We start from the raw sequence: 13,888 nt of genomic DNA on the forward strand, positions 1-13,888 counted from the left end.
CGGCGTGACCACGTGCTGGGCACGTGGGAAGGGGCGTGTCCAGGATCCCCGCGCGTAGCAGGGTCACGTGCCCGGTGAGCGCCCCGCTGTTGGAGGCCGTTCGCGCGCGGGCGGGGCGGGGCGTCTCGGGGCCGCGCGGTGGCAGGAGCGGAAAAAAAGCCGCGAAAAAGGCGGGGAGGCCCCGCGGGCGCGAGGCGGCGGCCCGGAAGCGGAAGCGGGTCGCGGGAGGCGGGGCGGTGGAAGGTGCTTCCGGCGGGCGAGGGGCCGCGGCGGGGCCTGGCGCGCGGGGACGAGCCGAGTCGGAGTCTCCATGGCGCTGAGCCTGGACCGCGAGGCCTATTACCGCCGCGTCAAGCGTCTCTATGGCAACTGGCAGGTGCGGCCCGGGCCCCCCTCCCGCGGGACCCCGCCGTGGGGAGACCCCCGGGGCTGCCCAGCCTGAGCGCCCCGGCCAGGGCTCTCCTCTGGCCTGCGCCCCCGGCGGCCGTCGCTGGGGTCCCCTTTCCCTGCCCCCGGCCAAGCCCGAGCCCCCCGAAGTGCCCGGGCGCGGGCCTGGAGCCCCTCCCGCCGGCGGGTGCGGGGACTGGCCCCCCCGTTCGCCCCGACGTCCGCGCGACCCAGCTTCTCCCTCAGCCCCAGGTTGTCCCTAGCTCTGCTCTGCTCTCTCCAGCCTGGGAGCAGGGCAGTGGCCCGGGGCGGGGTCGCTGCTCGGGGTCGCCCCAGGGCGCTGTAGTGGGGTGCCGGGTTCTCTTCCCCCACCCAGCGTGGGGCTCTCAGGCGCCCTGGAAAGGTGCCATGTTGCCGTCAGGCCCCCACCTGTGAGGGGATCTGGTGGCGAGGGGTCCCGCTGGCTGCTAGCGGTGCAGTGCCCCGCTCTGAGCTCTGCTGTGCCCCCGCCTGCCCCCCGCCCGCCGTTTATTGCCCGCCTAGCAGCCTCCAAGGCGGAATCGGAGCGCCGTTCTGCTCGGGGCTGCACAGAAGAGGCCTCCCTAAGTCATTTGTGATCTAAGTACAGAGCTGAAGGTGGATGCAGCCACCAGAGTTGTGTTAAGATCAAAGGGTGCACAGGACAAGGGGCTTGGGACTCTGAGGACCTGGGTTCAACTTCCTGCTTTGCCACAGACTCTCTGTGAGAGTTTGGGCCTGTCCCTTAGCCTCCCCATGCTTCAGTTTCCCATCAGTACAATGCCCTACTCCAGCCCCAAATGCTCCAAAATCATGAGATGGGCCTAAAATGGTGATTTTTTTTCTTAAATGAACTTTGATGTTTTGTTTTGTTTTGTTTTTTGCTGTTTGGTTTCTAAGTCTTTGGGTAGCATGTGAGTCGCGTTCCCAGGCTTTTCTCTGCTATCCGGAGCCGAGAAATGTGCCATGTGTTTCAGCTTTTCTAACCTGCCTAGGGGATTTGGGTGCCCACTTCTGTTCACTTTGATGGGACTAGGGTGTCCAAATCCCTCAGGTAGCTTAGGCCATCTCTGCCCAAGTGAGAGGCTAGGATTTTCAAAGGGAGTTAGGTGCCCAGCAGTCATTGAATTGCCGGTTGGGTACCTAACTCCCTTAGGCTAAAGAGTCTTCGCTGTCCAATTTTGTAGTCCGCTGTTGTCTCCTTTCTCGTTCATCTCTGCTAAACACACTTCCTTCCTCATTGCCGGTCTCTGAGCTTCTGCTTCGGTTTCTGCTCTGTCCTGTCTGAGAACCCTTCGGGTTCATATCACATTAGGATTGCTCCCTACCCTTCGAAGCCCTGGGCAGCTCCTCTGAGGCTACAGGTCATTGAGAGCCCAGAGAGGTCAAATGAGCCTTTCTGATTAGCATGACATGGTTTGGGGCAGCTAGTGGAGGAGAGACCCAAGCCCTCGCTTCCCTCTGCTTCCCTTGCAGAAGGGAGAGGATGACTATGCCAACGTTGACGCCATCGTGGTCTCAGTGGGGGTGGATGAGGAGATTGTCTATGCCAAGTCCACTGCCCTGCAGGTCAGTAGGAGGGAAATCCGTGGAGGATGCCGCTGAAGCTGGGAATGAGGAAAGCATTGAGCAGAGGGGAGGTTGGGGTAGCACTCATGGGGGGTGAGGGGAGTCTCTGATGGGGAGCCATGGGGAGGAGTGACTCCTTTCCCTCATGGTTCCCCTTCCTGCAGACGTGGCTCTTTGGCTACGAGCTCACCGACACCATCATGGTTTTCTGCGTGGACAAGATCCTGTTCATGGCCAGCAAGAAGAAGGTGGAGTTCCTGAAGCAGATCGCCAACAGCAAGGGCAGCGAGAACGCCAATGGCGTGCCGGCCATCACGCTGCTCGTGCGGGAGAAGGTGAGTGTGTTGGGTGCCGCCTGGCAGTTGTGGGGCACTGCACAGCGGGGTGTCCATACCAGGATGGGGTGGTGCATGCTGAGGGATGGAGAGTTGTGGAATGAAGATTGACACTCCAGGCTGGGGGAATGTTGAGGGTGTTGTGCTGCACCCATTGAGAGTTGCAGGAAGGTTCAGCCCATGGGAGTCGGGGGTGGTGGAAGGTTGTGCACACTGGGCTGGGAGGAGGTTGAGGTTGCTGCTTATGGGGCAGTTGAGGAATGTTGGCAGGGTGAAGGGCTGGGGGTAACCAACAGGGACTCTGGTGGTGCAACCTGCCTCCTCCCTAATGCCACTCCCCCGTTTCGGGGGACTAACCCTACCCCTGCCCTCTGCAGAACGAGAGCAACAAGGGGAACTTTGAGAAGATGATTGAGGCACTGAAGGGCAGCAAGAACGGGAAGCGCATTGGGGTCTTCAGCAAGGACAAGTTCCCTGGGGAGTTCATGAAGAACTGGAATGATTGCCTCAGCAAGGAGGGCTTTGAGAAGGTGAGCTGGGTGGCAGGATGGGTGGAGGGGAGCTCCCTTCCCCCCATCTCTGGCTTTGCAGGCGGATATCAGTGGGGTTGTGGCCTTATGCCAAGGCAGGGATGTGAGGAGCTCTACCTGCTCCCCTCACCCTCTCCCTGCTCCCCTCACCCTCTCCCTGTCCCTGGAGCAGGTAGATATCAGCGCAGTCGTGGCCTACACTATCGCAGTGAAGGAGGATGGGGAACTGAACCTGATGCGCAAAGCGGCTGCCATCACCTCTGAGGTCTTTAACAAATTCTTCAAGGAGCGGGTCATGGAGATTGTCGACGCTGACGAGGTGAGAGGGTAGGGAGGCCTTGGGGTGTGGTGGGGTGAGCTGTGGATGGGATGTGGGGGCTGGTAGGGGGTGAGCCGCGGCTTGGAGGTGGTGGCAGGGGGGCTGGTAGGGGTTGAGCTGCGGCTGGGAGGTGACTTGGGCCTGGGACGCTGGCAAATCCTGTGGTCCATCTGGCTGTTCCTACTCGAAGTCTCCATGTGCCCCACAGAAAGTGCGGCACAGCAAGCTGGCAGAATCGGTGGAGAAGGCCATCGAGGAGAAAAAGTACCTGTCAGGGGCTGACCCCTCCACAGTGGAGATGTGCTATCCCCCCATCATCCAGAGCGGCGGCAACTACAACCTCAAGTTCAGTGTCGTCAGGTAAGTGCCCGCATGGCTCCTAGCCCTCCCACCCAGCCGCCCCACCCCTACCTCTGCTGAGCAGGCAGATGAGGGCCAGGGTCAGGCCTCGCTTCCCCCAGAACCGCCCAATGCTGGAGACTTGTCAGGGAGCTGGTGCTGCTGGCTGGGTTGGGTCGGTCTGTCTGGTCCTGCCTTTTCCAAGATCCAGGGACTCCTGGCTCAGCCCCCAGACACCCCACGCCCAGCCCATAACTAGCGCCTCCCTGAAATCCACCTCTCTTTGTCCATCCACTAGCGACAAGAACCACATGCACTTTGGGGCCATCACCTGCGCCATGGGCATCCGCTACAAATCCTATTGTTCCAACCTGGTGCGCACGCTCATGGTGGACCCGCCCCAGGAGGTGCAGGACAACTACACCTTTCTGCTGCAGTTGCAGGAGGAGCTGCTCAAGGAGCTGCGGCATGGTGAGTAGGGGTGATGCGGGGGTGTGTGCTGGGGAAGTGGGGAGGGGTTCTGCTGCCCTGATGGGAGGAGGGGCAGTGGAGGATGTCGCACTGCCCGGCCCCGGAGGTGTGGGACTGGGATGTGATGCTGCCCTGGCCCAGGTGGGAGGGAAGGGGAGGACATCATGCCACCTAGTGCTCACGCTGAGACTCCCCCAGGCGTGAAGCTGTGCGAGGTCTACGCTGCCGTCATGGATGTGGTGAAGAAACAGAAACCGGAGCTGCTGAACAAGATCACCAAGAACCTGGGGTAAGAAACCGCCCCCCCAACATCCACTACACAAACCCACACGCACCGCACACCCTGCATCAGCCGCCCTGAGTCTGCTGAGCATGAGCATCCAGAACCTAGGGGAAGAGAACCCTGCTCCGGGTTCCAGCCGCAGCCCAGCCCCCATGTGCCCAGGGCCTGCACAGCTCAGCCTGGCTCAGGAGCGAGGCTCTAGGCTCCTGCTGGAGTGGTGCCTGCAATATCTGCCCAGCCTGGTGTAGGGCAGGGACTGGCGCCGGGTCTATGGGGCAGGGAGCATTGCCAGGGCCAGAGGGTGGCTATGGGTAATGTGACTGCCCCCTGGACTCTTCACAGATTTGCCATGGGCATCGAGTTCAGAGAGGGCTCCCTCGTCATCAACAGCAAGAACCAGCACCGGCTCAAGAAAGGTGAGAGACACCCCCACACACACACACACACAGATCCCTTCTTGCTGATGCCATCGCATCCCCATGCCCTCAGAGCCAGCTTAGTTATGGGGAGGGACCCCCATTGTCCTCACAGTCAGGTACCCAGTCCCTACACCACCCCCTATGCAGCCCTTGAGGCTCGAAATCTCTTTTCCTGCAGGCGGGAGCCTCCCCTAAAGCATATGCAGGGAGGGGTATCCTGCTCGTGTGTAGCTCCGTGTGCAGCTGCTGCCTGTGCATGTGGACTGGTTGGCGACTGCTGACCTCCCTGCATGTCCCCCGGGCCCTGCCACCCCAGCCTGGGCCTCCCTGAGCGTGTCACCTCCTTTCTCATCTGACTGGCAGGGATGGTATTCAGCATCAACGTGGGCTTCTCTGACCTGACTAACAAGGAAGGGAAGAAACCAGAGGAGCGAACATACGCACTGTTCGTTGGGGACACCGTGCTGGTGGATGAGGTGGGTGTTGGGGGTTGGGCCGCAAGGTTATTTGGGGAGCACCATGCTGGTGGATGAGGTGTGAGGCGGGGCCAGAGGGTTATTTGGGGGGCACTGTGCTGTTGGGGTGAGGCGGAGGGTTATTTGGGGGGCACCGTGGGGGTGGGGAGGCACGCAGGGTTATTTGGGGGGCACCATGCTGGTGGATGGGGGGGCGTACAGGGTGAGTATTTTATGCTTCTCTGCCCCATGTGCGTTATGGGCTGCCATCTGCTCCCCCCTCTGACTCTCTCTTTGCTCTCCAAGGACGGCCCAGCCACCATTCTCACTTCTGTTAAGAAAAAGGTCAAAAACGTTGGCATCTTCCTCAAGGTGAGGTTTGGGGTGCGGGAGAGGTGGGGGGAAGGCAGACTCGATATCAGAGCAGGGCATGCCGGGGCTCCCATGCTTCGGGGGCAGGGAGTTCTGCATGGAGGAGGGGATGACAGAAGGTCCTCAAGGTGCTGGGTGGGGGTGGGCCTGGGAGATGTTGTGGGGCAAAGTGGCAACATTTCATAGATTTGTAGGTTCCCAAGGCAGAAGGGACCATTACGACCCTCTGGTCTGACGTTCTGCAGAATGCAAGCCAGCGAACGACCCCAGCGTAAATCCTAGCACATCCCTTCCAGTGTGGTGGAGGATGAAGGGTGCAAGGAAACGTGGGGGCAGAGGTGTAAAGGGTGGGGGGACCAGCTCTGACCATTCTGTCCATCTCCCACAGAATGAAGATGAGGAGGAGGAAGAGGAGGAGAAAGACGAGGCTGAAGACCTGCTGGGGCGCAGCTCCCGAGCAGCAGCTCTGCTGACGGAGCGGACGCGGGTGCGGTTCCTCCTGCCATGGGGAGCTGGCCAGGGCTGGTTGGGCTCCAGAGCCTGCGTGGGACACCGGCAGGGGTCCCTGCAGCTCAGAAGGGGCTGGGGGAGCTAATTTCCCCACAAGGGAGGGGCTGGGGGCCATGCTCCTATGGGACTGGGGCTGAGTGGTCCCTGTGGCTGCGGGGTGGCTCAGGGGCAGGGTGGTGGCTGGGCTGCTGAGCTGGGGTCTGGGCCTCACTCGCATTCCTGCTACCCCCAGAATGAGCTGACGGCGGAGGAGAAGCGTCGAGCCCACCAGAAGGAGCTGGCCATGCAGCTCAACGAGGAGGCCAAGCGGCGGCTGACGGAGCAGAAGGGCGAGCAGCAGATCCAGAAGTGAGTGGAAAGGGAACTCGGGGGTGAGAGCAGATCTAGGAGTGAGTGGGGAGATGGGGGGGCAGGGAGGGGAGTGACTCTAGAAGTGAGTGGGAGGAGAGCCTGGGGGTGGGGTGAGCAGATCCAGAAGTGAGTTGTGGGGGAGTGGATCCAGAAGTGGAGCAGGCCTCAGGGTTGATACCTGTCACTCTGTGTGTATGTATGTATGGAGGGCCTGGGTTGGAGCTGTATCTGTGGGTGATCTGGGGTTCCTTGGAAGTGTGGTGCCAGAGAAGGAGCGCTGTGCCGTTTTTCGGGGGGAAGCTATGCATGCTTGCTAGATATCTGGGGGCCCTAGAGGCTGTGCCGTGTTTCGGAGGGAGGCTGTGTGTGCCTGCTGGATATCTGGGGGCCTGGGGACTGTGCTGTGTTTTGGAGAACGCTATGCATGCCTGCTGGATATCTGGGGGCCTGGGGACTGTGCTGTGTTTTGGAGAACGCTATGCGTGCCTGCTGGATATCTGGGGGCCTGGGGACTGTGCTGTGTTTTGGAGGGCGGCTGTGCCTGCCTGCTGGATATTTGGAGGCTCCGGGGGGCTGTGCTGTTTCATCTTCCCCCACCCCACCCAGGGCCCGCAAATCGAACATCTCCTACAAGAACCCATCGTTGATGCCCAAGGAGCCACACATCCGGGAGATGAAGATCTACATTGACAAGAAATACGAGACTGTCATCATGCCAGTCTTTGGCATCGCCACACCCTTCCACATCGCCACCATCAAGGTATGGGGGGCTGCGTAATGGGGAGCCTGCATGCTTCTGCGTGGCCACTGTCAGCTCGGGAAGGTGACTCCTCAGCCAATAAGACAGGGAGGAGGTTAGGGAACCTGTTGGGTTGAGGGTTGTGTTGGTTCTTCAGCTCGAAGGAAAGTGGGGGCCGTTTCCCCCAGAGGCCCTGCCTCTAGGGGCCATGCAGGCAGGAGCCCTGGGGAATGGGGGGGTTACAGGCAGGAGCTCTGGGGAGTGGAGCTGGGGGGGCGGTTGCCGGCGGGAACCCTGGGGAATGGAGCTGGGGGGTGAGGGGAAGGGTGCTTACAGGTGGGAGCCGGGGTACAGAGAAGTCACCAGCTGCATTCAGGGCGCACAGTCTGACTGACCCCCCGACCTCCCTGTGGTGCAGAACATCAGCATGTCAGTGGAGGGTGACTACACCTACTTGCGCATCAATTTCTACTGCCCAGGCAGTGCCCTGGGGCGCAACGAGGGCAACATCTTCCCCAACCCCGAGGCCACCTTCGTCAAGGAAATGTGAGTGCCCCCTTCCGCCGCCCCCCACCCTCTGCCCACTGCTTGGACGACCTTCCCCAACCACTCCCCTACAGCCCCCTCGCGCCCCAGGCTGGGCTGGGACTCAGGACTCCTGGCTCTGGCATAGTCTGGCTGTGTGACCTGGGCTCTTGGCCTCTGTACATGGCAGAGCTTGACAGCCTGCTGTATGGGGCAGCGGGGAGACTAGGCACCAACTTTCTGTGGGGGCTGGGCACCCAAGTGCCCCATGGGCTGTGTGGGGCAGGGGCTGCATACATGCAGTGCTGTTATGGCCAGTAACCACTTACCGCACCTCCCCCAGCACGTATCGTGCCTCCAACATGAAAACGCCGGGTGAGCAGACCGTGCCAGCCCTCAACCTGCAGAACGCCTTCCGCATCATCAAGGAGGTGCAGAAACGCTACAAGACCCGGGAGGCAGAGGAGAAGGAGAAGGAGGTGAGCCAGGAGCGGAGAGCCCCTGGGAGCCTGGGAAAAGTTGACCCCGTATCCTGGTCTCAGGCAGAGACGCTAACACACGGCGGGCTCTGTGCTCCGCGGGATCTCACTTCCTGGTTCTCATCATCTCTCTCTAGGGCATTGTCAAGCAAGACTCGCTCATCATTAACCTGAACCGGAGCAACCCCAAGCTAAAGGACCTGTACATCCGGCCCAACATTGCCCAGAAGAGGATGCAAGGCTCACTAGAGGCCCACGTCAATGGTAAGGGCCCCTTCCCCCAGCCCGCTCGGCTCCCAGCCCCAGTCCAGGGACAGCCTCCTCCTAGTTGCGCTCCAGCCCAAGGGTCCCCTCTCACTGTCTGTCTCTTGGGCAGGTTTCCGCTTCACCTCCGTGCGGGGAGACAAGGTCGACATTCTGTACAACAACATCAAACACGCGCTGTTCCAGCCCTGTGACGGGGAGATGATCATCGTGCTGCACTTCCACCTCAAGGTAGGGCCCCTGTGCCCCCAGGAACCATCTCCGGGCCTGATCTTGCCCTGTTCTGTGCGGGGCTGGGGAGGACTCTTGCAGGGTTTGACCCGGGCGCTGGTGTGGGGTGTGAGAGACACAATGGAGCCTTCATGCCCCCCCTCCACTCCCCCAGAATGCTATCATGTTTGGGAAGAAGCGGCACACGGATGTGCAGTTCTACACCGAGGTGGGCGAGATCACCACAGACCTGGGCAAGCACCAGCACATGCATGACCGTGACGACCTCTACGCTGAGCAGGTGAGATGTGGGGCAGGGGTAGGCTGCAGTGGAGGGGCAGCCTCCAGGCTGACCTTGCTGCCCCTGCAGATTGAGTGCGAGATGAAAGGGGACTGGGCTGAGGGGGTCTCTGTCCTTAGGAGGCTGTGCTGACCCTGCAGATGGAGAGTGAGGGGTTACGTTAGGGGGCTCCTATCCCCAGGAGACAGGCTGTTGTCCCTGAGCCCCATGCAGATGGAGCGTGAGGGTAGGTGGGGGGCTCAGAAGGGAGGGAATCTCCCTGAGAGCCTGGCTGATGTCCCTGTGCCCCATGCAGATGGAGCGCGAAATGAGGCACAAGCTGAAAACGGCCTTTAAGAATTTCATCGAGAAGGTGGAGGCTCTGACCAAGGAGGAGCTGGAGTTCGAGGTGCCCTTTCGGGACCTAGGGTAAGGGGGTGAACTAGGGCATCAAGGTGCCCTTCTGGCACTCCTAGGGATGGGGGGAGCAGGGGCGTGGAGGTCCCCTTCTGGGACCTTTGTGGGGGAGCAGGAGTGTGGAGGGTGCCCTTCCGGGATCTTTGGGGGCGTGGAGGGTGCCTTCTGGGACCTGGGGATTTGTGGCCCTGGACCCCGTGGGCACAGTCTAACACAAGATGCCCACCAGGGGTTCAGTCTGGCCCCTCCCCCCCCACTCTGGGTCTGTGGCTCTCACTGACCTCGCTCCCTTTGCTCTCTCTGGCAGGTTCAATGGCGCCCCCTACAGAAGCACCTGCCTGCTCCAGCCGACCAGCAGTGCCCTGGTGAATTGCACTGAGTGGGTAAGTGTCTGTGGGGGACCTGTTCATGCCCCCACCCCAGTCCCTGCCCTGCTCAGGACCTGGCACAAACCTGTGTCCCAAGGGACCTGCGTGGGTGCTTATGGGGGTGGGCGGAGCTCAGGGCGAGCACCGGCACTGTAGGGTGGGAAGGGACTTGGGGGTGCAGCTCTGTCCCCTGTGACTACTGGCCTCATTGGCAGGGGGTCTCTGTCCCAGGGTTGGTGAGGGGGTGTCTCCATCCTGGGCCTGACCCCACCCCTCCCCTGCAGCCTCCGTTCGTGGTGACATTGGATGAGGTGGAGCTCATTCACTTTGAGCGAGTCCAGTTCCACCTGAAGAACTTTGACATGGTCATTGTCTACAAGGACTACAGCAAGAAAGTGACCATGATCAATGCCATCCCCGTGGCCTCCCTCGACCCCATCAAGGAGTGGCTCAAGTGAGTGACACCCCCCCCATCCTCCTCCCTGATACCTGCCTCATCAGGATCCTGATCCACACCATACCCACCAATTCCATCAACTGGGGGGGTCTCCACTGAGGAATGATGCCCCCTGACCCCTCCACTGAGACCTACTTCACCAGGATCCCGATCCCCCAGCTCCCAGCCTCCTCACTGGTACCCACCAACGCCATCAACTGGGGGGTCTCCACCAAGGATTGTCCCCCTTCCCCCCCCACAGGACGCCTCTCCTCTGCCTACCCCACACACACCAGGACTCTGATCCCCCCCCGAGTGGAATGATTTAAATCAAGGGACTTTAAATCACCAGTTTTTAATCATGATTTAAATCAATTTTAATCGTGTTTTGCATTCGTAATTTTTCAGGGGGGTTTTCCCCTAAAGAAAGGTTGATTCTCATTGGCTGGTAACAATTAAAACAAGTTGATCTGCAACTGAATACAGCCTTTATGCTACATTTAGTTCTTTTTGCTACCCAGGAAGACATGCTATCTATATCTATACACAGTTATTTAAGCAATGAAAGCAGTTTACAGTTCATTCAGATTCTTAATTTTACATTTTTTATTCTGTTAGAAAATGGTGAATGATCCATATCTTGATGATGATTTTTTACTTCTGGTTTGTGCCAAGCTCTGTTTGGATTGAAATTCAAATCCAATTCAAAAATGCACAAAACCATTGTAAAATGCTTTTTTATTCGTTAAATAAACTGTCTTAATGTGCTGGATACATGCCAAAAAAGTATATCAAAGTTTATCTAAACATGTTTTGCATTTTACAACCAATTAAGCAAAGGAAGCTTTTCCAGTTCCCAATAGGTTTTTCAATTTTGAAAACTAGTCATTGAACTGAACTTGGAACGCACGGAAATGAAGACAATATTCTCTCTGCACTTGCAGAGGAGGCTATTGCTATTAAAAGCTTGTTAGGCCTTCAACAAACTCTGGTTCCAAATGCTTGGCCAGCTACTTCCACCAATTCAGTGGTTTAACTTTCCTTAAAAGTTGGTAGCAAACATTTACTGATAAAAATATTTAAATTTAATGTAAATAGATTATAGTAAGTTTAGGTCTTAACATAGGTTGTCATAATTTTAAATAGCTTTATTTTTTTAAAAAAAGTAAACCTGTTTAGTTTTATATAAAGTAAATCCTATTTAGATAAAAAATCTGATTTTATTTATTTTAAATCATCAATTTTTATCCACTCTGGAGCCTCCTGATACAATTCCCCCCCAGTCCCAGTACCCTCATCCACTCGGACCCAATACTGATCTCTCCTTTCTCCCTAGCTCTTGTGACCTGAAGTACACGGAGGGGGTGCAGTCCCTCAACTGGACCAAAATCATGAAGACGATTGTGGATGACCCTGAGGGCTTCTTCGAGCAGGGGGGTTGGTCGTTCCTGGAGCCCGAGGGAGAGGTATGTGGGGGACTGGACTCTGACTCCCCTGGAGGAGGGGGGAGCTCTGTCTCCCAAGGGGGAAGGGCCCCTGCAAAGGGATGGTGGTTGGGGGGATTACTTAGATTTCCTCTGGACACCCTGGTATCTGAGCCCAATGAACATTAATTAATCTGATCTCACTCCCACTTCTTTCTGCCCCCCATGACCTATGGGAATCACTGAAGATCACCCAGTGAATCAGTGACAACTGGGGATAGAACCCAGGAGTCCTGATTCCTGGCTGCGATCTCTCCCCAGGGCAGTGATGCCGAGGTTGGGGAGTCAGAGTCGGAGATTGAGGATGAGACATTTAACCCCTCGGAGGATGAGTATGAGGAGGAGGAAGAGGACAGTGATGAAGATTACTCCTCTGAGGCTGAGGAATCAGGTGAGGAGGCCCCTGCAGCTTAGGCTGGGGGTGGAAGGGTTCTTGGCACCAAGCCTCTGTGCTGGGGGTCTAACCCTGAGGGGTCACCTGGCAGAGTACACCCTGCTGGGCAGCAGGAGTCACCCCTACCCCCTTCTCCTGGGAGCCCTCCCTTATCCTCCACACACTGCCTGCTCTGTCCTGCCTCATTTCCCCCTCCCACCTGTGCTCCCATTCTGAGGGGTGGGGTGGGGTGAGGTGAGGTGGGATTAGGCCCCTTGTTCCAGTACAGGGGGATGGTTCCCTCCATTGGACAGAAGGTTGAGCTGTGGGGTGGCGCTGTGCACAGGGCCATCCTCTGAGCTCCTGTCTCCATTTGCAGATTACTCCAAGGAATCCATGGGCAGCGAGGAGGAGAGTGGGAAGGACTGGGACGAGCTGGAGGAGGAGGCCAGGAAAGGTGAGTGCCAGCCCTTGGGACATTTCCCAAATGCACACAGGGGCCATGGGATCTGGGTTTCCTTGTGACACCCTGTTCACTCTGACCCCTAATGGTTATGGGGGAGGGGACAGAGCCCTGCACCTCCTGTTGCCTTGCAGTAGGACAGGAGAGCTGGTAGTGGAGGGTGTTGGTGGGGATAGGTACCAGCCTCTCACCCGCTCCAGCAGTTTGGTGGGTTACACAGCCATGCCCTGACCCCCATCCTACTCCCCTAGCGGACCGGGAGAGCCGGTACGAGGAAGAGGAGGAGCAAAGCCGCAGCCTCAGCAGGAAGAGGAAGGGCCCAGCCCACAGTTCCAGCCGCCGCAGTTCCCACAGCCGCAGCCCAGGCCGCAGCTCGGGGCCCCCCAAGAAGAAGAGGAAGTAGGCAGTGAACTCTGACCCTCCCCAGCAGCGAAGCCTGGGGCACCAGACCCTGCTCAACAGCCAATCCCAGGGTGGGGGGGGGCACCATGCCCCACCCACAAACTTTTGTCTTTTCCTGTTTTCAATTTTCCCTGTTTTTGTTTCTTGAGTTTTTCTGGCCATTTGTACGGACCAATCAGCTGTGAGAATTCCAGGCCCCGCCTGCCTGTAACCATGGACATGAGCACTGCCAATGAAGAGGAGGAAGAGGCCTCTCGGAGTAAGGACGCTGGTGTCAGTGATTGCTCACCCCACCCCCTTCACTCCCTCCTGGGGTCCCTCCCTAGTCACCCCCACATTCCCTTGTGAGGTGTAGGTATGGCCATGGCGCAGGCTGCTGCTTTCTCCCCCCAGGGAATCTCTGGCAATGGAATCATCCCCTGTTTCCCAACAGCTCTGGGGAGACGCAGCCAGCGCAGAGGATCTCTGAGTGTCTCGGACTTCATCCTCAGGGTGCTGGTAACCAAGGCGGGGGGTAGACTGTGCAGGGCTGGCACCTACAGGTCCATCCCATCCCTGCTACTGCCTTCCTCAGCACTGGAGGGGTTGGGAGTGGCCCAGCCCTGCCAGGAGTGGGGTGGATGGGGGGAGTGGTCTAGCCCTGAGAGGATCCAGCTTCTTGTTTTTTACTCGCCTGGCTCTGTTCCGTATTTATCTCGTTTCCTCAGTTGCCAAGTCAAGCCTCTGGTAGGAGAGATGCTTTTGTTTTGGGGGGTTTTATCGTGTCATCTCCCATGGGCCCCCATCACCTGCCCCTGCTGCTTGCTGGTGAGGGAGGCCCCTGGGGGGTGATGGGGCAGGGGAGGGCTCTAATTTTTTTTCATAGCCGGTAGCTCTTGGATTTTCGACTTTGGAGAATTGAAACAATAAAATGTGTTTTTGTAAGTTCACCTTTTCCAGGTGCTGAGTCTGTTCAGTCAGTGGGGAGGGGAAGCTGGTCACCTATTGTTGTTGTTTGTATTACGGCAGCACCTGGGAGCCCAGGACCCCCTTATGCTAGGCTCTGTATAGACAGAGCAGGGACAGGCACTGCCCCGAAGAGCTCACAATC

At 58.3% G+C, this 13,888-nt stretch overlaps 1 protein-coding gene across 2 annotated transcripts; it reads left to right on the forward strand.

Moving 5' to 3' along the window:
- The first annotated feature begins 220 nt into the window (after positions 1-220).
- Positions 221-13,727, forward strand: SUPT16H (SPT16 homolog, facilitates chromatin remodeling subunit). 2 transcript variants are annotated; one of them, XM_077832087.1, is made up of 26 exons: positions 221-376; positions 1,882-1,974; positions 2,139-2,309; positions 2,687-2,839; positions 3,012-3,158; positions 3,367-3,518; positions 3,796-3,968; positions 4,167-4,257; positions 4,594-4,667; positions 5,034-5,146; positions 5,432-5,497; positions 5,886-5,984; positions 6,240-6,355; positions 6,965-7,118; positions 7,516-7,643; positions 7,966-8,101; positions 8,239-8,365; positions 8,478-8,596; positions 8,751-8,876; positions 9,172-9,284; positions 9,580-9,655; positions 9,925-10,094; positions 11,413-11,542; positions 11,822-11,951; positions 12,313-12,390; positions 12,648-13,727. In XM_077832087.1, the coding sequence occupies exons 1-26, from the start codon at positions 311-313 to the stop codon at positions 12,797-12,799; spliced, it is 3,153 nt and encodes a 1,050-aa protein (XP_077688213.1). In that variant the 5' UTR covers positions 221-310; the 3' UTR covers positions 12,800-13,727. The 2 variants fall into 2 exon arrangements, with proteins under 2 accessions (XP_077688213.1, XP_077688214.1); XM_077832088.1 differs by lacking the exon at positions 1,882-1,974 and having other exon boundaries at positions 236-376.
- Positions 13,728-13,888: the final 161 nt, after the last annotated feature.

The sequence above is a fragment of the Eretmochelys imbricata genome, chromosome 13, assembly GCF_965152235.1.
Source record: "Eretmochelys imbricata isolate rEreImb1 chromosome 13, rEreImb1.hap1, whole genome shotgun sequence".
NCBI lineage: Eukaryota > Metazoa > Chordata > Testudines > Cheloniidae > Eretmochelys > Eretmochelys imbricata.

What these genes read in the sequence shown, in the direction of transcription:
- SUPT16H (XM_077832087.1), top strand. Translation starts at nt 311, where the DNA reads ATGGCGCTGAGCCTGGACCGCGAGGCCTATTACCGCCGCGTCAAGCGT. An exon ending in CCAGCACCGGCTCAAGAAAG is followed by an intron (nt 4,668 to 5,033) that starts GTGAGAGACACC and finishes TCTGACTGGCAG; the next exon opens with GGATGGTATTCAGCATCAAC. An exon ending in TGCTGACGGAGCGGACGCGG is followed by an intron (nt 5,985 to 6,239) that starts GTGCGGTTCCTC and finishes TGCTACCCCCAG; the next exon opens with AATGAGCTGACGGCGGAGGA.